The sequence below is a fragment of the Sus scrofa genome, chromosome 14 (assembly GCF_054392235.1).
Source record: "Sus scrofa isolate SSC_HxYL_T2T_F1_AM1 chromosome 14, Sscrofa_HxYL_maternal_Yorkshire_Landrace_v2.0, whole genome shotgun sequence".
Taxonomy (NCBI): Eukaryota; Metazoa; Chordata; class Mammalia; order Artiodactyla; family Suidae; genus Sus; species Sus scrofa.
In genome coordinates, this window is record NC_139396.1 from 79,606,737 (window position 1) to 79,632,676 (window position 25,940).

The 25,940-nt window shown below is 44.0% G+C and overlaps 1 protein-coding gene and 1 long non-coding RNA gene across 8 annotated transcripts in view; one reads left to right on the top strand and one right to left on the bottom strand.

Annotated features, from left to right (window-relative positions):
* The window catches only part of LOC146396806 (uncharacterized), a 769,570-nt gene that overhangs the window by 300,038 nt on the left and 443,592 nt on the right, over positions 1–25,940 (bottom strand). The gene's annotated exons all lie outside the window — the stretch shown is intronic.
* PCNX2 (pecanex 2) overlaps positions 1–25,940 on the top strand; it is a 293,795-nt gene that overhangs the window by 54,605 nt on the left and 213,250 nt on the right. For all 7 annotated transcript variants that reach the window (XR_014827836.1, XM_021074292.2, XM_084996835.1 and 4 more), the window contains 2 exons: positions 8,729–8,864; positions 17,497–17,642. Coding sequence is in view for 5 of the 7 variants with exons in the window: in XM_021074292.2 (XP_020929951.2) it covers positions 8,729–8,864; positions 17,497–17,642 (282 nt within the window). In the remaining 2 variants the exon portion in view is untranslated. The remainder of the gene's footprint in view (positions 1–8,728; positions 8,865–17,496; positions 17,643–25,940) is intronic.

Here is a 25,940-nt window from a genome sequence, read left to right on the forward strand (position 1 = left end):
TCTCCAGTCCTGTGTTCCATTCGATGAGGAGGAAATGATTCTTTCTGCCCGTATGAAAGGCGACCGTGGTAGAAAATCTGGTGTTGGGGTCCGGACTTTCCTGACGTCAGAGGGGCTGCATCCTGCAGGGTGAACTTGAGTTTTCATCTTGGACTGATCCGGGTTCTGGTTCTTGCACTTCGAGTAACTTTTGGTTTGACATCGAGCAACTTACTTAAACATTGGTTTTTATCATCCGTAAGTGGAAATCATACCAGGAATGAATTCAGTGGGTGGTTTTCAAAGCTGAGTATAGAATTATATACAATGCCTGGGGCAGTCTTGCTACAGGGGACAGGGGTGGTGTGACTGTCTCCAAGCACAAGCAGGAGGACAGTGACTTTATTTAGCAAAAGAGACAGATTTGGGGCAAAGGGAAGCCTTTCCCCCAGCACTTTAATGAGTCACTTTGTGAGATTTTAAAGTGGTTAAGCACTTTGCATTCTTCCTGTCAACTTGTTTTGTTCCAACATTTTGGCCTCTGTGGCAATTTTAGAGAAGGTACTTTACTGTTATATCCTTGGCTTTTAATGCCATTAAATTTAGAGTCCTCCTACCAGAATCCACATAAACGTTGATTTTGAACTTGGAAGGAGTCCTGGTTGGAGCTCTTTCTAAGCTCTTCGGCCACGGAAGATATTAGAAAAGCAGCCTTTTCCCTATAAGGCGACGTCAGTGGCTGGGATTGTCTCCAACCAGGCCATTAAACCACCGATTCTTATTATTGGCAAGAAAGCCATTCCTCTTCACCATTGTTAAGCCTGGTTGCCATGTGACAGTTTTATAGCCCTGACCCCCAAGTATGAATAGGGAATTGTTTGCAGTGCGACTTCTATGTCTCTTTGGGGACTCCTGGAGGAAAGCAGGAGAGGAAGCACGTTTCCCTCCTTGGCCCCACCACCATTGTGGGAACCAATACATTTCTCATTAACTGCCAAAGACATATAAGCCGTGTTTTCCGGTGGTACAATAACTGTCGGGAAAACAGGTACCTTTGGTAACATTATCTAATGGAGTTCTGCTTCCCGTAGAAATTAGCATAAAGGAACGAGGGCTTGAATGGCAGAATTTAGAATTGCGACGTAAAGAAACGTTGCAGAGGAAAAAATGCATTACCCAGGATGCAGGATTGATTCAGTAATTCAGTGCCTACCATGATCATATCTGCTGGAAAATTGAACTTGAAGTAGGCTGTCTGCTTAGGACATGGAAGCTGCCTAAAAGTTGCAGTTTGTTCTCTGTCTAGAGGGTTCCTTGCAGAGTGACTTTTGTTATCTCCCCTGGAGGCCCTGCAATTAGAGCTGGATGGCTTCTGTTCTTTGTTCAGCAACAATTTACGTGTCTTTTGTCTCTAAATTCTTCCATAAAGTCTTCCAAGTAACATCGCAGAGCTTTCTCCTGTAAAAGATACATAACCATGCTTCAGTATTTACCCACCTTTTCGCGAGTCTTAAGCGGTCTCATGAAAATGCATAGAAAAGGCCTGTCATCTGCTTTCCAGTGAAATCCAATGGAAAGATCCAGTTTTACGATCTCTTTGAGAATTTATTACTCAGAAGATAGGCATGGTAGTCTACTGAAGGGAGACTCATTCTAGAGCAAATTAGTTGATAGGATTTTTCTTGGCGATCTTTGTATCTCCAGTTTTTTTTTTTTTAATTTCAAAAGTATTTATTTATTTATATATGTATTTTTGATTGTGCCCACAGCATACAGAAGTTCCAGGGATCACACCTGAGCCACAGGGATCCTTAACCCAATGTGCCTCCAGGGAACTTCCTAGTTATTGTTTATTGAATGAAAGATTCTTTAAATGCTATAGTGCTTTACAATTTTCGAAATTTTCACACATGTGACTTCATATAATCCCACAATGAGCTTTTCCCTGTACCCCTATATTGCCTCTTCCCCCCTTCTGTCTCCCTGCTGGTAATAACTACTTTGTTCTCCAGATCTGTGAACCTCAACTTGTTTAAAAAAGTAGAGAGGATTATGTGGGGAGCTGTCTGTTTATTTATCTGGATTCACTTATTTTTGACTTCCATTTGTGTAGGAATCACAGTAGTACGAATCAAAACAGAGACTGTTCTGGTTATTGATTAGGCTTATTTTTGAAAGCAACTCTAAACTTCTCAACCCCTTATGGATGATACTCCAAAGGCGGGTTGAGGTGCACTTAATCTTTATTACCTTCTCAGAATTCTTACTCTTTTGTAGATATTATTGTCATTGGCCTCTCTGACCTATGTCTCAATAAAGCCTCCCTTACTTCCTGGGATCAACTCTCAGGAAAGCCCTTTAAAGCCACAGTGCTTAAATCTGTACCTGAGCCCAAAGAAGGTAAACCAGCAGAAAGGTGTAAAAAATAACCACGTCTTCTAGACTACATTCGTCAGAAGAAATAGTGATCCCTGATTTGCACTAGCTGAGCCAGAATATGGGGCACTGATGTTAGTCATTTAGTGCAAAATGTAAGATGTGGTTATTTTTCCCAGTTGGAGATATGCCTAGTTCTGTGTCCCATTCATTCCAGCCTGGGTTGAACATGTCAACTCCGGTGATACACATTTGAGAATATAACTGCCTTACTCCGTTGATATGTGTGATGGTCATGTGTTACTGCTTTAAACTGAAAAGCGTTGGGGAGGTGGGGTTCTCGGTGCCTTTGATCATTCAAAGGTGGAAGTGATCTGGACAAAGCAGGTGACCATCCAGGCATTTGCTTCAGCAGAGTCCTTGCTGTCCATCTTCCTGGGTCCTCTTGCTTTTGTTTTCCAGTTGCGACTATCAGATCCTTTCACTGTCATCCTTACTTTGCTTTCTTAGATGCATTAGAGACATTAAATTTTCACCCAGGCACAGAGTCATAAAGATGCAGGATTTATGGGGTTGACTCTCGAAGGACTTCTGTTCTCCGAGAGGCACCCGTTCTGAATCCCTGAGATTCAGAGGCCCTGCTGCACGGTGGGGTTCTGTTCCTGCGGTCACAGCCCCGACTGCCACATGGTGGCAGTCAGATTCCGTGCTGGAGGCCCTGACAAGCTCCCACGCTGCCATTCCCTTTTTCTCGAATGCCCAAATTTTGCTGTCATCTCAGAGTTGTTGGCAGACTTTAAATCAAGAATCCCTGTTCAAATTCGAAATAACAGGTTATAGTTTCCAAAACAGTGCTGCTTTATTTAAATATCCCGCAGACTGAGCACTTTGCCGTGACTTTCATCTGGCGGCTACTCTTCTGGGTGTCTTGTTTTCCTGCCTCCCCTCCTCCCCTGAAGAAGCAGGAAAAACCAGGAAGGACAGGCCAAAAAAGAGAGGCCCACTTCCTCAAGCCGGTGGGCTCTAAATTTTGAGATGGGAGAAGATGAAAAATTTCGGGAATTTCTTTCATATTGGTGGGAAAATGTAGAAGGACATGTATTTCAATTACTTGTTACTTGTAGACGCTTAGATGAGTGAAGACCTGGGGAGGACAGTATAGTGAAATATTGTCACTGTAAGTTTGAGACCCACGTAAGAACGTGCTTCTGGTCCAGAGTGGATTCCAGCCCCTCGTCTACCTTTATTTCCTTGTAGTGACTGCTCTTTTTTTTTTGTGGTTTCCACCATTCACCATGGTTTCTGCTGTTGTTCTGAGCACTATCTCATTTATTTATTTATTTTTGAGCTCTATCTCATTTAACTAAATTTATCTGTGCTGTAGCTCTGAACCAAAGTCATTTACCAGAGATGAACCAGAGAGCAGGAAAATTAAGACCAGATGTGCAAGTACCGCTCTATCATAGATCAAGGGTAATTACTGTGGGTTTGGAATATTTCCATTTCCCTTGCTATTTTGGAGGAGGAACTGTTTCTTCAAACTTAGCACTTTCGCATGCTATTTATGAAGAGGGCGGGAGAGCTCTGGCCTGAAATTAGTAAAACAGAGACTTTTTGGATGGTTATGCTGCTCACAGCCCATATCTAAGAATGAGAGAATAAGTAGCAGATAGTCTGAGAAGAGATGCAAGTTGTGGAAGAGGGTTGGGGATTCTTAGAGGAGGGGTAGGAAGAACCCCGTCCACTGAGATGACATTATAGCCTCCTAGTTTGTTTGTTTGTTTGTTTGCTTTTAGGGCCACACCTGTGGCATATGGAAGGTTCCAGGCTAGGAGTTGAATTGGAGCTGCAGCTGCCGGTCTACACCACAGCCATAGCAACCCAGATCTGAGCTGCATCTGCGACCTGTGCTGCAGCTTGAGGCAATACTGGATCCTTAACCCTTCTGATTTAATTCTTACAACAGAGCCATCATCCCTGTTTTGTAGGTGAGGATTTGAGGTAAGAAAACAACATACTTACAGTCCCATATAGTCAACAGGAGAGCAATAATTCAAACCTCATTATGTTTAATTCTAGGACTCATCCAAAAGATTTTGAAAAAAAAAAAACCAAAAAACCAAAAAAACAAAAAAACCAAACCCTTGATTTTTACATAGGATTTTTATTTTTCCTTTTTTTTTTCTTCTTTGCTTTTAGTGCCACACCCATGGCATATGGAAGTTCCCGGGCTAGGGGTCGGATTGGAGCTGCACCTGCCAGCCTACGCCACAGCCATGGCAACACCAGATCCAAGCCACATCTGCGACCTACACCAAGCTCGCAACAATGCCGGATCCTTAACCCACTGAGCGAGGCCAAGGATCAAATCTGCATCTTCAGGGATGCTAGTCAGGTTTGTTACCCCTGAGCGACAACGGGAACTCCCTATTTTTCACTTTCTTTTTACAAAAAATTTGGTGGGTGGGGGGTTGAAATTCCCAGGCCAGGGATTGAACCTGAGCCACAGTGGTGACAGCACTAAAGCCTTAACCTCTAGGCTACCAGGAAACTCCACATAAGATTTTTAAATGGCTTGCACAAGAAAATAATGTTGTCTATTATTGTTTTTATTTTTTGCAATCAGAAACGTGCCAAGTAATATGCAGAAAAGCAAGCCGTGCTGTATGGATCGACCCTTCCTTTGGTACCATGTTTCCTGGCAGGAGGGTTGCTCTGAAATAGCTGTTTGTTACACATTACGCAAGAGTCCCATTTTAGTTTATTTCAACAGAGGGTGCTATACACTCTAGATTTTCTCACAGAAGGATACACTACTGTCTCGCCCCTTCCTAGTTACAGTCATCGCTCACATTACCCACAGCGAAGTCAGATTAATCTTTTGGTTTGGGTCAAGTTCTGGCATTTGCTGAGTTTTCATTTTCTCTGAATTTATCTTAACAAGATGCTTTCGATCTTACTGTATTTAGCCATGAAATGACAGAATTACACTCCTCAGAGGTTTCTGTACAAAGCAGAACAGTTTGAACATTGTTTTTATAAATCTAACTTTTTTTTCTCTATCAGTGACAGACATTACTACTATGGACAGGAAGCAAAAGCACCATTGACAGAATAATCATCCAAATAACAGGAGGATAGGATTTTTGTTTTCAAATCCATGTACTTATCCCACTTGACTTGTTTCTTAAACCTGATGTTGATGTATGATGTTTCCTAAGTGGTCCTTTACAAAGAGGCCTTTATTGAATGTATCATCAAATACTCATAAATCATGTCTCAAAAATGTAGAGAAATCTGTGTGTGTGTGCATGAGAATAGCGGCTGTATTTTAAACACTATTCATGAAGAATAAGTATTGCTAGGTTCTTGAGTACAGTAGTAGGGAGTTAGGAAAAAGAAAGATCCAAAAATCTGTCAGAGGGAGTTCCCTGGTGGCCTCTCCATTAAGGATCAAGCTTTGTCACTGCTGAGGCTCAGGTAACTGCTGCAGCCTAGGTCTGATCTCTGGCCTGGGAACTTGTGCATGCCAAAAACAAACAGACAGATAAACAAACAGCACCCCTCCAAACTTGTCAGAAACATGAGATTAGAAATCACACAAGTTCCCATCATGGCTCATAGTTCCTGTTGTGGCTCAGCGAGTTAAGAACCTGACTAGTATCCATGAGGATGTGAGTTCGATCCCTGGCCTCATTCACTTGGTTAAGGATCTGGCATTGCCAGAAGATGTGGTGTAGGTCATAGATGTGGCTCAGATCCAGCATTGCTGTGGCTGTGGCATAGGCTGGTGGCTGTGGCTCCAATTAGACCCCCAGATTGGGACCTTCCATAGGCCGAGGATGTGGCCCTATTAAAAAAAAAAAATCACAAGACAGGAGTTCCTGTGTGGCTCAGCCAGTTAAGGACCTGATTTTGTCACCACAGTGGCTCAGGTCACTGCTGTGGCTTGAGTTTGATCCCTGGCCCAGGAACTTCCCCATGCCTTGGGTATGGCCAAAACAACAACAACAACAACAAAAACCAGAAGGCAATGACATAGGGCAGCATCTGAATTCTTTTTTTTGTTTGTTTTTTGTCTCTTTACCTTTTCCTAGGGCCGCTCCCACGGCATATGGAGTTCCCAGGCTAAGGGTCTAATTGGAGCTGTAGCCACCAGTCTACACCACAGCCACAGCAACGCGGGATCCAAGCCACGTCTGCAACCTACACCACAGCTCATGGCAACGCTGGATCCCTACCCACTGAGCAAGGCCAGGGATTGAACCTGCAACCTCATGGTTCCTAGTCGGATTCATTAACCACTGCGCCACAACGGGAACTCCAGCTTCTGAATTCTTGAGGTAGTTTTGGCTGCAAGTACCTTAAGACCCAAGTTGAAAATGGATGAAACAGTAACAAGGAGTGTTATTTCAGAAACAGGAAGTCTAAGGGTATGATCAACGAAAGGTTGGTTGGTCATCGAGAAACTAGTTTACTTCTGTATCCCAGCTCTGCTGTCCTCAGACTTCCCGTTCATGATGGCAGTGTGGCTGCTGCAGCTCCAAGGTTTTCTTACTCCCATAGCATCCAAAGGCCAGGAGAGAGATGGCCTCTTACTTTGGTCACCTTTTAAGAAGTAGAAAACCTTGCCGGTGAGCTTTCTTATCTGCACCTGCCTCCCCTTTGCTCCCCAGTGGCCTCTTAGATTAATGTCATACTCCTGTTCCGAATCCAGGACTGGCCTGTGGGAATGGATTTCCTGTGACGTGTGTAGGAGGACCAGGATTTACACAGGGGCCAGGGAGGGACCTGGTCTTTTCTGAAGCACGCAGTCGTGGATGATTGAATCAAACTGGAGTTCTGTGAGCAGGAATCCTGTTAGAATCGACAATAGAAGAGGCAGCCCCCGTCATGCCCTCAAAGTTAAGGATGCCCTTCTAGAAAAGCAGATGGGGAGGTGGCTTCCTAAGCCCATGGAAAAAAATGCCAGGCTTGAGATTGCTTACAGAGTCCTATTAATTTAAGTGCTGTCAGTCTGTATGCAATTAACGACAAGAAGGCTATTTAGATATAGATCACAACTAGCTTAATCATGTCCTCTTTCACAATTACCTGAGGCATGTCTTTGATCAATGGGGCTGGAGGGGGAGGAGATGCAGGCAGTGGTGGGGGCTGGAGGGGGTAGCAGAAATGTTAGGTCATCACGGTGGCTTCCTGATTGGTGTCTCGGGAATAATCCAGCTCACTGTGGATTGTTTTTACAGAATAGAAAGCTGGAGTCTGTGGCTACCACCTCTCCATCCATTAACTATATGGAAAATTAAAGCTGTCTTCTAGAAAATTTTGGGCATGTCCTTACCTACCCCATGGCACTCTGCAACTCTGGGCAGCCTGAACGATTTGCACGTGTACACGAGGGCCCTTCTGCCCGAAGGTGGCTCCGTGTACACAGTTTTCAGCTTTTACCTGCTCATGTAAGGTTGTAAAGGCTTACCCACGACCTGCATTCAGGTCCCTGGTGTCCTTGTATTGTGTCTAAAAAATAGATGACCTCCCATATCAGCAGCTTTTGGCAGGAAAAAGCTGTGTGCAGGAAAGAGCTCTCTAAGGGACCCCCTTTTTCCTGTCACTAACCTTAACCCAAGCACCACCATGCTGTGCTCATCTCCGGCCCTACCAACCCTTTTACATTCTTTAATCACACAGTACTTTGCCTGACTTGTTGTTTCTTGCATAGATCAAAGAAATAGAAATGAAGAGTAAGTAATGAACAGGTAACCAGATCTCTGCCCTAGCTTCCCAGTCAGTCATCTCCCAAACAAATTGTGTGACCAAATTGCGTGAGCAAGATAACATCTAGGAGTTCCCGCTGGAATGCAGTGGGTTGAGAATTCAACTGCAGTGGCTTGGGTTGCTGCAGAGGTGCAGGTTCGATCCCAGGTCCCCCCTCAGTGGGTTAAAAGGATCTGGCATTGCCACATAGGTGGCAGCTGCTGCTCAGATTCAATCCCTGGCCCGGGATCTTCCACATACTGGGGATGTGGCTGTTAAAAAAAAAAAAAAAAAAAAAAAAAAAGATAGCATCTAGAGGAAAATCTTGAAAAGTGACAAGATGCCTCTGCCCCTCCCCCCACCTCAATGATGTATTGAGGTTACTTCTTTTTTTCCCTTTAGAATTTTCCTGGCTGAGCAGAATCTTTGGAGGTGGTTTTGGGGGACACTGAGTCCGCCATCTCCCCCAGATTGCCGTCATTCTGATGAAAACCACCTTTCCTTTCTGCCAACACTGATCTCTCTCAAGCATTGATTTTTCCAGTACTGAGCAGCAGGACCTGATTGGGCAACACCTGTACTTCCAGGTAACCAAAGCATCTGTTTTTCCCACCCTCAGGGACATCCAGATCAGCTCCTCCAGTACCACGACTTCCGAGAGTCAAGAACCTTCTTCTGGGGACCCTGCAGTCAGTGCTCTTCAGCAACAGCTATTACTGATGGTGACTCGAAGGACGCAGCCAGAAACCCCACGGGTATGTCACAGCATCACAGTTTGTGACTGTTGCAGAAGCAGGGATCTTGCAACCTGTTTCCAGGTTGGATTACCTAACAGAATTAGTCCAGTCTCGTCCTGAATTTTCCGTTACTGTGTGGTAGTCTACAGAACAAATGTGGAAGGAACCCGTTTAGATAACAGATACCCTTCTGTTGATACTAGCAGGATTATTTCTGTCATAGGTGCTCTTCCAAATGCATTAGAGATTCATTTACATGGATCTTCGGTTGCTGGGATGTGCAAGTCCCACAAGAGCTCACTTGGTTCGGATGGCTTTTTTCCCCCATGGTTTGGAAACTATCTGGATTTTTATTCATTTATTATAGCCTTAAATACTAAGCATGCAGAGATTTTTTAAAATGATTTTTATTTTTTCCATTAAAGTTGGTTTACAGTGTTCTGTCAATTTCTACTGTTCAGCAAAGTGACCCAGTCTCTCTCTCTTTCTCTCTCTCTCTCACACACACACACACACACACATTCTCTTTGTCACAGTATCCTCCATCATGTTGCATCATAAGTGACTAGATATAGTTCCCTGTACTATACAGCAGGATCTCATTGCTTATCCACAAAAAATGCGATAGTTTGCATCTATGCAGTCCAAGATTTTGAAAGAGAAGTTCGGCTAGAAGAAAGACTTTATTCTTGGAGCAAATGACATGCTCATCAAGAAGCTTAAAAGATGAAGCCATGCCTTATTTTACTAAGAGATAACCTACTGATATTCATTTGTTTATTCTCTACACCTTTAATGAGACTTCGAGAGCCAGAGGAAAGAATTCAAAGAAAAAATAACAAAGGAGGAAAGACATACATGCAATCATGGACTTAGAGGAACAGATTGCACCAGGGCATTTTGAGGAATGAAGATGGACTTAGAAGAAGTTGTCCCTTAGAAGAAGGGACACTGGGGCCAGACTTTGAAGAAAGGTGGATTTCATTAAGTGCAGATTGAAGGAAGAGGATCAGAGACGGAATACTGGCAAGTTAATGTGACGTTTCTTTATTGTTCTGCCTACCTTGCTCCTGACAACGTTCTGATTTTTTCCTAGAGAATCTCGCCTACAAAAAAAATTAATAGTTTTGTACTTGTTTTCATGATCGCTTAAGCAGACTTTTCCAAAAGATGCTTGATAGTAATTGATACATTGTTATTCAGTTATGCTGTCTTCTTGCAGACCACATGTTGCTCCGGGGTCCTTGTTCCTGCTGAGTGGGTGCGAGTGGGGTGAGGGGGAGGGTATAAGGAGGACTTGAAAAAGCTAGTGATAGGTAATAACCTCAGTGCAGCTTGGAGGAGTTTCAGTGGGACTAAGCATTCGGTGAATTCAGAGTCAGTCTTCTGGGCAGTTTTTTCCCTTTGGTGTCTGTCTTCCTTCCCCCTCCCTTCCAGGACTTCTGGGTGCAGGGGGAAGCTTTCCAACACCCTGGCAGGCAAGTGGAGCTGAGAGGGCACCCCTGCTGGCCGAGCAAAGCTCAGATGCCCGGTATCAGCCTGGTCACCCCATATGTTGGGTGGACCCTGAGGAAGGGGGGCTGCTCCTGCCCATTAGGGTGCAGTGCTGGGGTCTCCGACTCTGCCATTAGCCTCCGGCTCTGAGGACTCTGCCTTCTGTGGCCTTCTCCTCTCCAGTAGCATCTTTGGGTTCACCAGACTTTTCTGTATTTCCATGCTCCCGTGGGCTCAGACCCCAGCTGAGTCCTCCACACTCTGTGCCCTGTGCCCAGCCCCGCCCCAGGCGTGGCCAGTCCTCGATCCCACCACAAGCCTTAGTGTGGGGCGAGGTGGGGCTGGGGCTGCAGATGTGTGTTTTCTCTGAGAGACTTGCCTTTTCCTGAGACAGGTCTGGAAACTTCAGCTCCCTGTCATCCTCCCCACCCTCCCCAGAACATCAGTGCTGAACCTACAAGGTGGGGAAAGTTGTATAAAAACATTCAGATAGTTTGGGAAGATGCAGATGTCATTGATTCTGTGAGTGACAGAATCGTAGAGAAACAAGGAATTTCACATTGTCAGAGATGCCAGTCCACTGACTTGATCTCAGCAATATCCCAGGAAGAGCAGAAACTCAGAAATAAGTAAATATTCTGTGGATAAACCAGAAAGAGTCATGCCACTCCTTATTTTACATTGAAAATGCTCTAAGTGTCATGATTATGTAAATGAGTATGTGAAAAACCAAATTCATACATAGTGTTTGATTGTTAATTACTTATTACAAATTCACTGATGAATTTGAACTTTTTAAACTTTCCTAGTTTTAAGTGAAATTTTTTTTAAATTTAGGTTTTACTCAGTGTAGATGTAGAGGAAGAAAAATAAAAATTGCTATCCAGGGCTCATATTTAGACTCTCGGTAAATATTTATGAAGATCTCATATTGAAAAAAAAAATTTAGTTCTGCTGTTTAGTTTTCCAAGTTTAATTGAGATCACCAGGGAATTAAATTAAGTTTTGGCTATAAAATAAAAATTAAGTTGGTTTCCTGCTCATTATCCCACACATTTGGTGAAGACTTACTGTACCTTCAGACCTATGATAGGAGTAGGGTAAACAGTAGTAAAAAAGTGTCAGCCCCTGCTTGCAAGCAGTTTGACAACTGTCAACGATTCCAGCTCTGTAGGATGGAGCATGATCAGGAGAGGATCAGGTGCCGATGCAGAGGAAGCCCCAGGCCAGGATGCAGGAGAGCAGGGAGACTTCCCTGGTGAGGAGAGAACTCAGATGAAATGTGGTGGATGAGTTGAAGTTGGCAGAGAAATAACCTGGGCGTGGCCTGCAGGTGAGAGAGAAAGCAGGCGAGTTTACTGCCTGGAAGGTGGAGGCAGAGGGATCGTTACAACATGATGAGCTGTTTCTTAAATAGTCCAGTAAAACAGCCCTATTCACAATAGCCAGGACATGGATGCAACCCAAATGTCCATGGCCAGGTAAATGGATAATGAAGATGTAGTTCATATATACAATGGAATGCAGTCCTTGTCTATGGAGCATAAAGGAAAAGGATCTCTTTTGAGAGGAAGGTCTACTCTAAACTACAGTTGTAACTATGTCATCATTAAAAGATGCTGCTGTCGTTGACATGACAGCAGGCAGTTTCTGTGAAGCTCTCTTCTGGTGGAGCTGAATTCCAGACACAAGCAGCACTTACAACCTCAACTTGCCTGTATAGGGCCAGCCTGTATCTTGCCTTCACGATGGATCCACCTTCCCTTGAAATGCCTTCTGCATTAATATTCAATAGTCTGAATAACTCCATGCCCTATTGCTGAGTCAGTGAATTCGCATCTGAGAACAGAGGTGGTAGAGTCAGCCTCCTAGGGTGGTCCGAGGCTGGTAATGTCTCCACGTGCTGAGCAGAAACAAAGGTGAATTTCAGTCTGGAAGAACAGAGCTTTAATGTTATCCTCAAGGAAGTCATACCACTAAAGGTACAAGGAACATATGACTAAGTGAAAAGTTATAAAATATCCTACAAAACTTGCTGCCACGAATAAGAACCAGTAAGGTCGACAGGAAGCAGAAACAGACTCTCGATGACCTTAGAAATAGTAATAGTCAGTTGGAGATAAAGTATGTCTAATATGTATAAAGAAGTAAAAGAAGGGATGGAAAATGTTACTGCCTCAGATCTGGCTGCTTGCGGCTTGAAAATGAATACCCAAGAAACAGTTGCTGGTAGGAAGGAAAATCACTGACAATCAGGATGTTAGCAGTCTGGGGAGATGGTGGACTCTGTGTCCCCCAATGCCATGTCTCAAGATTCTGCTCAGCTATGAATGTTTTTCAACAGAAAAAGGGAAGCGATCTCCCTTAATCACTGAGCTGGGGGCCAGAGTCATCACCATCCGTCACCGAATGCAGTCTTGTCAACTTCTTGTGATCTCTCTTTGGATGTTATCTTGTTCCCACATTTTGTTCCTACAGTTTGTGAGATTACTAAAGGGGAAGCTAAGGAGGTTAATTACTTATTTTTCACGTCTATTTATTTGATCTATGGGAAGAACCACAGTTTAGGCAAGGTACTGTGTGGTCAAATGATTTGACAGGTGTGCTATGGCTGGAAATGAATAGACATGCAGGTGCCTGATTTAAAGTTAGTTACACTGTAGCCTTGCTTAAATGGAAAAGAAAGGGGGTTTCCTACTGAGGGTGGTTTCCTGCAAGGAGCTGCTTAAAAATTTAAGTAAGAAGCAAAAAGCCATATCATCACAGAGCAAGCAGATCTGGAAGAGCACCAACCCAATACTAGAAATGAAACGTGATAATGAAAGCAAAATGTTGAAGGATTTAACAGGCAATTTGATAGACATAGAGAATTGGTAAACTGGAAGTTAGATCTGAAGAAATTATTTAGATGTGGCATCTAGAGACACAGAGGAAAATAGCATAGGAGGTTAAGAATCAAGGAGGTTTGGAGCAGAAGGGCTTTCATACGCCTTGGTCAGAATTCCAAAAGGAGATGAAGGTAAGACCAGGATAGGAAGAATATTAAAACTTTAAAGCTGAGATAACACACAGATATAGGCAGTGGTGTCCTGGTAAACTGATGAGCAGAGGATAAACGTTTTAACGGATGATACTGGGATAATACTTTCTTTTATGGGAAAGAAAATGGACCCTTATCTCACATCATATACAGAAATAAATTTCTGGTAGACTAACAACTTAAATGTGAAAGGCAAAACTATACAACTTTAGGAAAGATGGTGTAATCAAGCATCTTTACAACCTTGGGGTAGAAAAGATTTGGTAAACAAGGTACAAAAAATACAAAACTTTTGCATTTTGTAGGAAAAGATGGATAAATTATATTTCACTTAAATTAAGAATGTGTATTTGGGTGTTCCTGTGGTGGCTCAGCACCAATGAACCTGACTGGTATCCATGAGGACAGAGGTTTGATCCCTGGCCTTGCTTAGTGGGTTAAGGATCTGGCATTGCAGATTGCTGTGGTGTAGGTCGCTGACGTGGCTTGGATCCCCTCGTTGCTATGGCTCTGGCGTAGGCTGGCAGCTGTAACTCCGATTCAACCCCTAGCCTGGGAACCTCCATATGTGAGGGTGCGGCCCTAAAAAAACAAAAACAGATTGTGTATTTATCAATAACACCATAAAGAAAGTGCAAAGACAAGCCATAAACTGGGAACATATCTGTAACACATATCCTTTAATAAAGATCTTGATCATACATACATGTATACGTATACACACACATAAATACATATGTATACACATGTACATATACAGATGCATAGATGTACATACATACACACATATAACATGTATATACATGTACACATATATAAACTAAAGAAAGAAAAACCAGCAACCTGGTAAAGCGGCACATGATTTCAGGGAGAAAAACTAAAAGTGGACAAAGTTGTTCAACTTCATTAATAATGAGGGAAATGCAAATTGGTATAAACATGAAATATCAAGTTATACTTACCAGATTATCAACATTTAACCATTGCCTGATACTATCAGATGTTGGTGAGGATGTGGAGCAAAGCAACATTTGTATGCTGTTGGTGTAATATAAGCTGATAACACTAAAATGTTATCTAGTCAATGGAACACTTCCATACCCAGTAATTTCACTTGTAGATTTGTGCATTTCCTAGAAAAGTCAAACAGTTTTGTTTCCCAGTGAAGTTAAACATCTGGTATAGTTGAACATCTGCATTCCTACCAATTCCATTCTGAGGTGTATGTTCTAGTGAGCTTTTTGCACATCTGTACTACGAGACATGTTCATGGATGTTCATAGCAGCATAATAGTTTAAAAAAATGAAAAAAGGCCCTCAAGTCCCTAAATATTCAACTATAAAATGTTTAGGTAAACTATGGCATATCCATATGATGGAATATTATACAACCATGAAAATGGATGTCACAGCTTCAAAACATGGCAGTGATCAGCCTTTGGGACTGTAACGTGGAGTGAGAGGGAAAAAGCAAAAAGCAAGCAACCAAAGGATACAAATGCCGTGATTTTGTTATCTATGAAGTTCAGAGACATAAAATTAAACAATATAGAAGTTTTGGATATGAGAAGAAAAGAAAGAATGATGACACACAGTTCAGGGTAGTGGTAATCTCTGTAAGAGGAGGTTAGGGAGGGATTGGGAGTGGCCCCCTTGGAGCTTCTGTGCTTATGGTTATGCTCTTTTTCTTATACTGGGTGAAAGCCATGTAGGTATGCACTGGATTGTTTTTCCTTTCCACAATACACACATTTAAAAATAGCTATTTGCATGGCTCAGTATTTAACACAACTATAACTTTTTTTAAAAGCATGATACCTAGTGGTATTCAGTGCAGGGAAGAATGAATGCCCTGAGGTACTTCCAGGTCCTTGGGCTTTCACTGATTTCCATATAAGATGCAGGCTGAGTACATGTGAGTCAGATAGCAACACAGCAAGTACACCCTGCAGACCATGTTTTAAGAGCACACCACGTTTTTGGAAAATAACTGTGACAGAAGTCATTGTTAAATACATTATTTTTTTAATTAAGTATAGTTGGCTTATAATGTCCTGCCAATTTCTGCTATACTGCAAAGTGACCCAGTCATGTATACATACCTGTGTACACACACACACACACACACACACACACACACACACACTCCCTTTTCTTATATTATCTTCCATCATGCTATATTTGAGCGATTGGATATAGTTTCCTGTGCTGTACAGTAGGACCTCATTGCTTATCCATCTTAAATGCAATAGTTTGCATCTACTAACTCCAAACTCCCTGTCCATCTCACTCCCTCCCTTTCCTTAGCAACCACAAGTCTGTTCTCGATGTCTGTAAGTCTTTTCTGTTTTATAGATAGATCCATTTTTACCCTACTTTTTTTTTCTTTTGCTTTTCAGGGCCACACCCAAGGCATATATAGAGGTTCCCAGGCTAGGGGTTGAATCAGAGCTACAGCTGCTGGCCTATACCACAGCCACAGCAATGCCAGATTGGAGCCTCGTCTGCGACCTACACCACAGCTCACAGCAACATTGGATCCTTAACCCACTGAGCGAGGCCAAGAATTGAACTGGCAACTTCATGGTTCCTTGTCAGATTTGTTTCCGCTGTGCCATAAAGGGAACTCCCATTCTTACCCTATTTTAGATTCCACATATAAGTGATAGCACATGGCATTTGTCTTTCTCTTTCTGACTTCACTAAATATGAGAATCTCTAGTTCCATCCACGTTGTTGCAAATGGCATGATTTTGTTCTTTTTTATGGCTGAGTAGTATTCCATTGTGTCTGTGTACCACATCTTCTTAATCCATTCATCTGTCAGTGGCCATTTAGGTTGTTTCCATGTCTTGGCTGGTGTGAATAGTGCTGGAATGGACATAGGGGTACACGTAAATATGTTATGTTTGAAGAGGGTCATCTTTAGTTATCTGAGAAATTTGGCAATGGACTGTTGAAAATGAAAAATTGAGGTATCTATTCATTGATACTGAATTTCAAGTGTAGTCTCTGGAAATGCCATCGTAACAAGTTGTTCTAACTACTTACATTTTAAATATCCTGTCAGCTGTCAGAAGAGGTAAGTTTTGATTTTTCCTCTCTGAGGTGTTTCTTTTTCCTTTCTGTCCTGTGTTCCTCCCCGTGTGGACCCCCTGAATTCCCCTCTTCAAAGTCTGTGTCCCCTGCTTTTCCAATGTCAGGTCCAGCTCCTGCCTAGTGTGGGCGGACCTGGCCCTGGAGAGCTTTCAAGCTCTGCTTCTGAGTCTGTGTGTCCACGGGATGTTTCCTTACAGGCATTAGGATGCCAGGGACCGCACCTGTGGCATATGGACGTTCCCAGGCCAGGGATCGAATCCGAGCCACAGCTGCTAACCTACACCACAGTTCCAGCAATGCCGGATCCTTTATCCAGTGGATCCTTTAGCCCACTGTGTGGGGCTGGGGGGGTCGAACCCGCACCTCTGTAGTGACCCGAGCCGAGTCACTGCAGTTGGATTCTTGACTGACTATACCACAGCAGGAATTCCTAATTTTTTTTCAAAATTGAATTCCTCCCCAGTGGCTTAGAGCCCATCAGAGAAGAATTTGGGGTTCAAATGTTTAAAATCTGGGATTAAATTCCCCCACCTGTTTCAGTTTTATTGGTTTATATTTCTTCTAAAATATTTCAGTATTTCTCATATTGGGCCTCACTGAGGACCTACATATTGTCAACGAAAATTTCTTACCTATAGTAAAATTTAAATATTTATCTCAGCATTATATTCCATAACAAATCTTTCAGAAATTAGTCATTGGAGGTCTTTGGTTGAATTCTGATCTTTCGTAAGAATTAGTTTCCTGGCAGTTCCTTGGCCTAACATTAATATTTTGATATGAGTCGCATCATTTTAATGTTACATTACAATGAAATTGAAGTGTGTTGATTTAAAAAAAGACCTTTTCTGCCGATCATTTTCCTCTTCCTAGGGTATCCATTTTTATGAACTGTGATGGTTTACCTTTCAGAATTTGAACATTTGCTTTTGGTTCTTTTAAATCAGGCGGTTTATCTATGATAATAACGTGTCAACGTGAAACCCTCTCTCTGTTTTTTCTTTTGGTATCTAAAAGCATCTGAGTCAGGATCTGGAAGACTCATCATCTTCTTCCACACCAGGAAAGTTTAACCGAGAACAGTTTTACAAGTTTATCATTTTCCCAGGCAAGTGGATTAAGGTCTGGTACGATCGCCTTACCTTGTTGGCGTTACTTGATCGGTAAGTACGGGGCAGAGACACCATGGGGGCACAGCAGCATGCGCTCACATGCTGATAAAAGGGAATTTTGCCACATGCTGAGCTTCTCTGAAGCACCTCCAAGGTGTCCACCTTTTGCGTTGCAAACGCAGAGTCGAAAACAGTGAGGTCCTGATAACTGAAGAAACTGTAATTTGGCAATTAAAACGGAAGATGGGAGGAGTTCCCGTCATGGTGCATCGGAAACGAATCCGACTGGCATCCATGAGGATGTGAGTTTGATCCCTGGCTTTGATCAGTGGGTTGAGGATCCAGTGTCGCCGTGAGCTATGGTGTAGGTTGCAGATGCGGCTCAGATCCTGCATTGCTGTGACTGTGGTGTGGGCTGGCGGCTATGGCTCCAATTCAACCCCTAGCCTGGGAACTTCCATGTGCCACGGGTGCAGCCCTAAAAAGACTAAATAAATAAATAAATACATAAAATGGGAGATGGGAGAACTGGGTAACATGATTTAGACCTAAGGTGAGCTTTGGGGTCAATGCTTTGGTCTCTTGTAGCTTATCACATCTTTTAGGAGAGCCTAGGGCTCCCATATGGAGGGCAGGGCCTGGGTGATGGTGTCAGGGGTGTGGTGTTGGGGTGGGGAGAGGAGGGACCCGGGAGGGAGGGAGTGATGTGTAGCCCTTCCCTTTCACAACTTGGGTTCTACTTCTCTGTCCTGTAAGTTGCTAATCTTTCCTTTAGACCTACTTACTCTTTCCTGCCGCTGATCCTCAAGATGTAACGCTATAGGGTTGGTGCTATGGTTACTGGGTGGGAGGCAGAGGTGGGAGGGTCAGGCTGGCTACGGGGTGATGGAGATGGGGCTAGGCAGGGGCCTTCCCACTTCCACCCCCACCTCAAGATAGACAAAGGACAGGATTGTGGTCTTCAAGGGCTGTGCATTTGGAAATTGATGATGCCCCAACTATTGGTGTCATTGGCAAATGCCCAGTGACACTGTTAGATGCCAGCCAGTGGGGCGGGGAAGGCTGATTGCCTGCCTTGCTGTGGTTGGTCCCCCTGTGACAACTTGTTCTAGTAATGTCTTAAATGGAGTGATCACATACTGAAAACCAATAGTCATGCAAAATTACAACAGTAAATTTCGGGACCCACAAGTCAGGAAATGAAGTTATAATGGTTTTTCTAACAGCATCATGTTACCCAAGGGGCACACGCTTAGGATGAAGATTTCATACTTAACTAAAATAATTCAAGATAATAATTCTGTTAGATGAGGCCTTTTTTTGAAATATTCATTTAAAAAGATATTATTAAAAGTTGGACTAGCTTACATTAACCTTTCATTCAAAAAGCCAGATATTTCTATAGATTTCTAGGTTTGTTATTTTAAATCTGCTTGGTCTTGAAAAATTAACTGAAAATCCAATTAAGGTCTAGAAAAGGATAATGAAGAAGATTATTATAGTTTTGAAAAAGTTTATTATGTTAGATAGTTTTAATCACGTCTCTTGCAAGTTGCAATAGACTTTAAATATTGTGCTCAGGGGTGACTTAGAGACAACCTCCCACCCCCAACTAGGGTGGGAAGACTCTGGGCTCTGGAGATCCCTAAAGGGATCAGGTCCAGTCCCCACCACTTACTAGTGCTGTGCTCTCAAGGTGGCTACAGAAACTCTCTGTGCCTCAAGTGCTTTTTTTTTTTCTTCTTCTTTTTAGGGCCACACTTGTGGCATATGGAAGTTTCCAGGCTAGGGCTTGAATCAGAGCTATAGCTGCCAGCCTGCACCACAGCCACAGCAACGTGGGATCTGAGCCTCATCTGCAACCTACCCCACAGCTCCCGGCAACGCTGGATCCTTAACCCACTGAGCGAGACTGCAGACCAAACTCACATCCTCATGGACACTGGTTGGATTCATTTCCGCTGCACCACAGTGGAAACTCCAGCTCCTGTCTGTTAAATGGGGCTAATCTATACCACAGGGAAGTTGTGAGGATTAAACCAGTTGAGCCATAAAAAGAGTTTTAAAATATTAGTTGCTGTTATTATTATTACCTGAAATGTGGCCCAGAACCCAGAAAGAATAAATTTTTTTCTTTTTTCTGGCCGACCCAAGGCATATGGAGTTTCCAGGCCAGGGATCAGACCTGAGCTGCAGTTGTGACCTAAGTCACAGATTCCCACTGTGCCGGGCCAGGGATTGAACGCTCCAGAGATGCCTCTAATCCTGATGTGCCACAGCAGGAACGAAAAATTTTTAAAATGAAAGGAAATTGAGGCCAGGCAAAGCAGATGTTCTCAAGTCCAGACACTAAACCTTAGGCCCTTAATAGATAGGAGAAACCACTTTTTCTTCAGAGCCCAGATAAGCCTACTTCAGTCATCCATCTATGAGCAAGCTTGGTGATCTGAATTTCCAGTTTGCGGTTAACTAAGGAGGGGGGGGACCCCACGACCCCCCACTGACAGCAAAGAAGGAGGAAGAAAACCCCAAAACAATGACCTAAAAAGCAGTTTAGGGCCCTTGCACGGAGTGTGTAACCCACCAATAGGACCAAGGATCAGAATCACCTGGGAACTTGGTGACAATGCAGACACCCGGATGTGAGGAGCCCAGCCTGGTCTTGAGCGCAGTGAAGGCCTGTGTCATAGCACATCTCCCTAGCTGACCTGCTTAATTAGCACAGTTACAGTATGAACAGTCTGTTTCAGAAAACAGGAATCCACACAACAGATTTTACATTTTTGACAAGAGCTATATTTTTATTTGCAAAAGCGTAAATAAATCACCTTATGTGTTCAGTGGGGAACGTGAGAGTTAAAGTCACACGTGGAAGAGGGAACTTGAATTTGCCAAAGGACAGCTTAGAAAGAAAACATATGCATAATAAAACACAAACTGTAAGGGTTGGCAGGAAGTGGAAGAAATTGGGGAGTAACAGGTATTGAAATCAGACTAATCACTGCTCTGACCTCCCATAGGCCAAGGCCTTCTGCTCTATGCCTTTGACTTTTCTTCTGGGACTTAGGTTGGTCATCCTTGAAAGGGCTGACTCGTCCTCTGATCGTACCATCACGGATTCCTCTGCTTGCCGCCTCTTCAGCTTGCCTTCTATTCTCCAGCCACTCCGCTCAGAGAGTGTCTTTGTTTTCCTTTCTCATTTTCTTTTCTTCTCTAAGCTGCCATTACCCTGTCTTGCAAAACACCTTTGTTTTATTTTCATTTACCTCCTTTGTCAGGTTGGCATTTAAAATGAAAACCTCGGAGTTCCCATCATGGCTCAGTGGTTAATGAATCCAACTAGGAACCATGAGGTTGTGGGTTTGATCCCTGGCCTCACTCAGTGGGTTAAGGATCTGGCGTTGCCGTGAGATGTGGTGTAGGTCAAAGACGAGGCTCGGATCTTGTGGTGCTGTGGCTGTGGCGTAGGCCGGCAGCAACAGCTCCAATTCGACTCCTAGCCTGGGAACCTCCATATGCTGCAGGAGTGGCCCTAGAAAAGGCAAAAAGACAAAAAAATAAAATAAAATAAAGTGAAAAGCTGTCCATCTGGGCATCATTTCATTCATTCATTCATTCATTCATTCATTAACACATCGTTTTCAAAAAGCAAAAAGCAAAACACCTACTCCATGCTGGGCTCTATACTGATTCCTGGGTGTTGAGCAGTGAGTGGAACAGACGTGGTCCCTGCCCTCATGCAGCTTGATCTCCTGGGGGAGATGGGCTAAGACGGCATAGTGTACTGGGTGCCATGAAAGACATACATGAAACCCTGAGATAGAAGAAAGCAGGGGGCATGGACGCTGATGTTGGAAGAGGTGGCGGCAGTAGCCTTTTCGGTGGAGGAAACCCCTCAGATATGAAGTAAGGGGGCAGCTAGCCACGTGACAAGGAGCAGGACACTCATGGTCATCATGCTTATCACATGAGCAGGCTCTCATTTTTCCCATCCTACCCCATCCGCGGTACCGCTTTCCCACCAGCTGCTGTCAAGTTTCTCTGTGCTCCCCTGGAGCAGAGCTCCTTGAAGGCTGCTGTGCTCTTCCCAGGTTCTCTTCCCCCATTTTCTCATCAGCCCATCGCCTTCTGTCTCCCCTGACCCCAGAGCTCCACTGAGCCTGCCCTGGGCAGGGTCACCGTGGACCGTGTCATTCAGTCCTCAGGTCACTCGACCTTCCATCTTGGTTTACGATCCTCTCTGGGCTTCAGGGCTCAGCCCTCTCTTGGTTTTCTTTCTGCCTTACTGGTTGATGCTCCCCGGCGACCTTTGCAGGTGACCTCTGCTTCCTGACCCCTTCACATGGACATCCTCAGGAGCTGCTCAGCTCTGGGTCTTCTTTCTTTCTCTTTCTACCCTCTTCAGGGATTGCATTTAGGCTCATGGCTTTAAATACAACCAGTCTGCCAGTGACTCTCAGATGTGTGTCTCCAGCTTGAGCCCACGGCCTGGGTTCTAGACTCACAGATCTACCGTCAGATTGACATTTCACGGTCATGGTTGAAACCAAGCTCTGCATCTCTACCTCATCCCACATCTGTCCGCCTGGGGTCTCTACCACTTCAGCTGATGACAACCCTATACTTTCCAGCTTCTCAGCATCCTTGTGTCTTCTCTTCTTTCATCCCCACATTGAGTTTCTCATAGGAGATTATGTTTACTGTGCCTAGAAATGGGTTCCTGAAGCTTCTACCTGGAGTGTTAGCACTCTTGTCCCAGGTCCTTTCATCTCCTATCTGGCTTCCTGCAGGAGCATCTCCTGTTCCCACCCTTTCTCCCTCTGTGATGTTTTTCTCCTTGTTTGTTTTTTGTTTTTTAATGGCCTCACTCATGGCATATAGAAGTTCCCTGGGCCCGGATTGAATCCGAGCCGCAGGTGCCACCTCTGCCACAGCTGCAGCAATGCCAGATCCTTAACCCTCTGCAACAGGCTGAGGATCGAACCCGCACCTCTACAGTGACTGGAACTGCTGCAGTCCGATTCTTCTTCTTCTTCTTTCTTTTGCTTTTTGGGGCCGCACCCAAGGCAGGCTAGGGATCGAGTAAGAGCTACAGCTGCTGGCCTACAGGCATAGGATCCAAGTTGTGGGATCTGAGTTGCATCTGTGACCTACACCACAGCTCATGGCGACACTGGGTCCCCGACCCACTAAGCGAGGCCAGGGATCATACCTGCATCCTCTTGGATGCTAGTCAGATTCATTTCCACTGAGCCACTATGGGAACTCCCTGAAGCGGATTCTTAACCCACTGTGCCATAGAAGGAATTCCCTGTTCTTAACAGAGTGAGGCCGGCCTTCCTGTCCTTCACCATGTCGCCAGGCACTCTTCCAGCTGGGAGACCTTTGCACAGGCTGTTCTCTCTGCCTGGTGCACCTCCCCCAGAAATCTACACGACCAATCCTTCCTCTTTCCAGGGTTACTTCTCAGCAAGTCTTAGCCTGACCCTCCCATTTAAAATTGCATCAGCACCCTGCCCACACACTCTCAATTCCTCTTTCCTCACTCTATGTGTTTTTCTGTTGCATTAGCATCTATATCATGTACTTCGGCTGCGTACATGTCCCACTGGAAAGGAAGGCTCACGTTCACTGATGCATCCCCAGCGCCCAGAGCAGTGCTGAGCACTTTGTTCCATGAACAAATGTATCAATCTCCCTTAGCCAACCAGCTCCGCTCCCCAGTTTGTGCCTTTGTTTCTGCCGTGATCCTTTCCCCCAGATGACAACCTTGGAATCATCTTTATTGGTTCGGTCAGTCTTTCACTGGACATGATCCATTCAATCACAGGGTCCTGTCTGCCTCACTCTGTATTGTGTCTTAAAGTCATGTGTCCTTTCCCAAGGCTCCAGCCATGTCACTTTCCCAGGCCCTTGCTGTTCCTTGTCTTTGGGAGTCTTGTTTATCCTTTGCCCTTCAGTGCATCTCGTTAACCTCTGCAAGATAAATCTTTCTGAAGTACAGCCATCATCATGACTTTGCCTTCCCTGTGAGCAAACTTCTTAACCCAATATTTAAATATAGATATATGAGGACCTGTGGGAGGGGAGTATTGGGGGGAGGATGAGAATAGAGGAATGGAATCCTGGTGGAGGAGAATCTGGGAAAAAAACACTTTTTCAGAACCTTATTCTTGACTCCTGATAGAAAAACACTTGTTTTCTTTTCAGTTGAAAAGTTTCATTTTGTTTTATGTCCCAGGCCTTTAGGTAGTTTTAAATAGATACATCAAAATGTTGTGGGCACACTAAAGGATACATAATGTGTTTTATGGACCTGAACTAACAAATACACTTAGCTGTATGAAAAAAATGCATGGAAAAATACATAGAAAATGCATAGAAAATTTCAAAAAACACACAAATTTCCCTTTTCACCAAGACTGCTTTGCTCCCCCTCCAAGTATTTTCTTAAAATTTTCAACACGAGCATCTTAACATCTGAATTCTTCATATTTCTGTACTTCTCAGTTCTATACATCTTGATTGCCTGATTTTAAAAAAATGGGCAAAAGCTATGAATAGATACACCAAAGAAGATATGCAGATAGCAAATAAACATGTGAAAAGATACTCCACATCACATATCACTAGGGAATTATGATGTAAAACAGTAATGAGATGCTGCTCCACACCCGTTACAGTGGCCGAATCCAGAACACGGATAGAGCTCTCCTATCACTGCTGGCAGGATCACAAAATGGTACAGCCATTTTGGAAGAAAGCTTGGGGGTGTCTTACAAACTAAACAGTAAAGTACCCTTTGATCCAGCAATCATGCTCCTTACAGCCACACAAGAGAATGTACACAAATGTTTATAGACGTTTTCTTCATAATTGCCGAAACTTGGAAGCAACCGAGGTGTCTTTTGATGGGTTAATAGATAAACAAACTGTGGTACATCCATACAGTGCAATATTATTCAGCAATAAAAAGAATAAAGAAAAAAAAAAAAAGAGCTGTCACGCTGTACAAAGACATGGAGGAACCTTTAATGTGTATTCCCAAGTGAAAGAAGGTAATCTGAAAGGCTACATGCTGTATGATTCCCCATGGAATCTGGAAAGGGCAGAACTGTGGAGATCGGTGGTTACCAGGGGTTAGAGAGAAGGAATGGAGAACTAGGCAGAGGATTTTTAGGGCAGTGAAAATATTCTGTATAATGTTCTAATGGCAGATACATGTCATTATACCATTGTCTAAGCCCATAGAATATATAGCGCCAAGAATGACCCATAATGTACTCTCTGGCCTTTAGTTAATAATGACATGTGTGTCCAAGTTGGTTCATCAATTATAAACAAATGTAGCACTCTACTGGGGGATGCGGATGGTGGGGGAGGATGAGTGTGTGTTTCAGGGAAAGGGGGTATATGGGAACTCTTTGTACTTTGCCCTGAATTTTGTTGTGAATCTAAAACCACTCTCAAAAATAAAGTCTGTTAATTTAAAAAAATATTCAGGATAGTTCCCGTTGTGGCTCAGAAGTTCATGAACCCTACTAGGATCCATGAGGATGTGGGTTCGATCCCTGGCCTGCCTCGCTCAGTGGGTTAAGGATCCGGTGTTGCTGTGAGCTGTGGTGTGGGTCACAGACCAGGCTCAGATCCCACGTTGCTGTGGCTGAGGTGTAGGCTGGCAGCTGATTCGACCCCTAGCCTGGGAACTTCCATATGCTGTGGATATGGCCCTAAAAAAAAAAAAAAAAAAAAAAAAAAAAAAAAAAAGTTCAGAAGTGCCTAAACATGCCAGGAATGAAGCAGCCAATGGCCCCGGTCCTATTATAATGCAAAAGACCAGTTTTACTTGAGCAAAACTTGGCGAGGTGAGAAATGACTCAGAAATCTAGTGAATGACCCATCTAAACTCTTAACCTGTGGTCCAGGCCATCCTCCCTTACAGCATCTCACCTGCTCCCTCCTGTAACTGCACCCTGCTTCTCGTCCTCCCGAGGAAGTCTTCTACCTCTGATGTCATAATCCCAGCCACTGCTCATCTTTCACGTCCCCTCTATTGCCCTCCAGCGTTCCCATCTCTTCTTTTCCACTTTGATGCCTTCCCTGCCTCCCACGAGCAGCCCTCACTGCCTCTACCACGATGCAGCCTTCACAGCCCCTTAGCATCCGCATCGTCAAACTCCCTTGCTCATCCCTCTGCACACCACTGATAACACCCCACCTCTGGTTGACCTCACCTCTCCAGCCCACACCTCTCGTGTGGAGCTCCCCAAGAGAGAACTACCCAGTGAGACAGTGGTCATGACACCCTTGGGTCCGACCCCCTGCACTGTCAGCTCCCCTGGCTGGAGC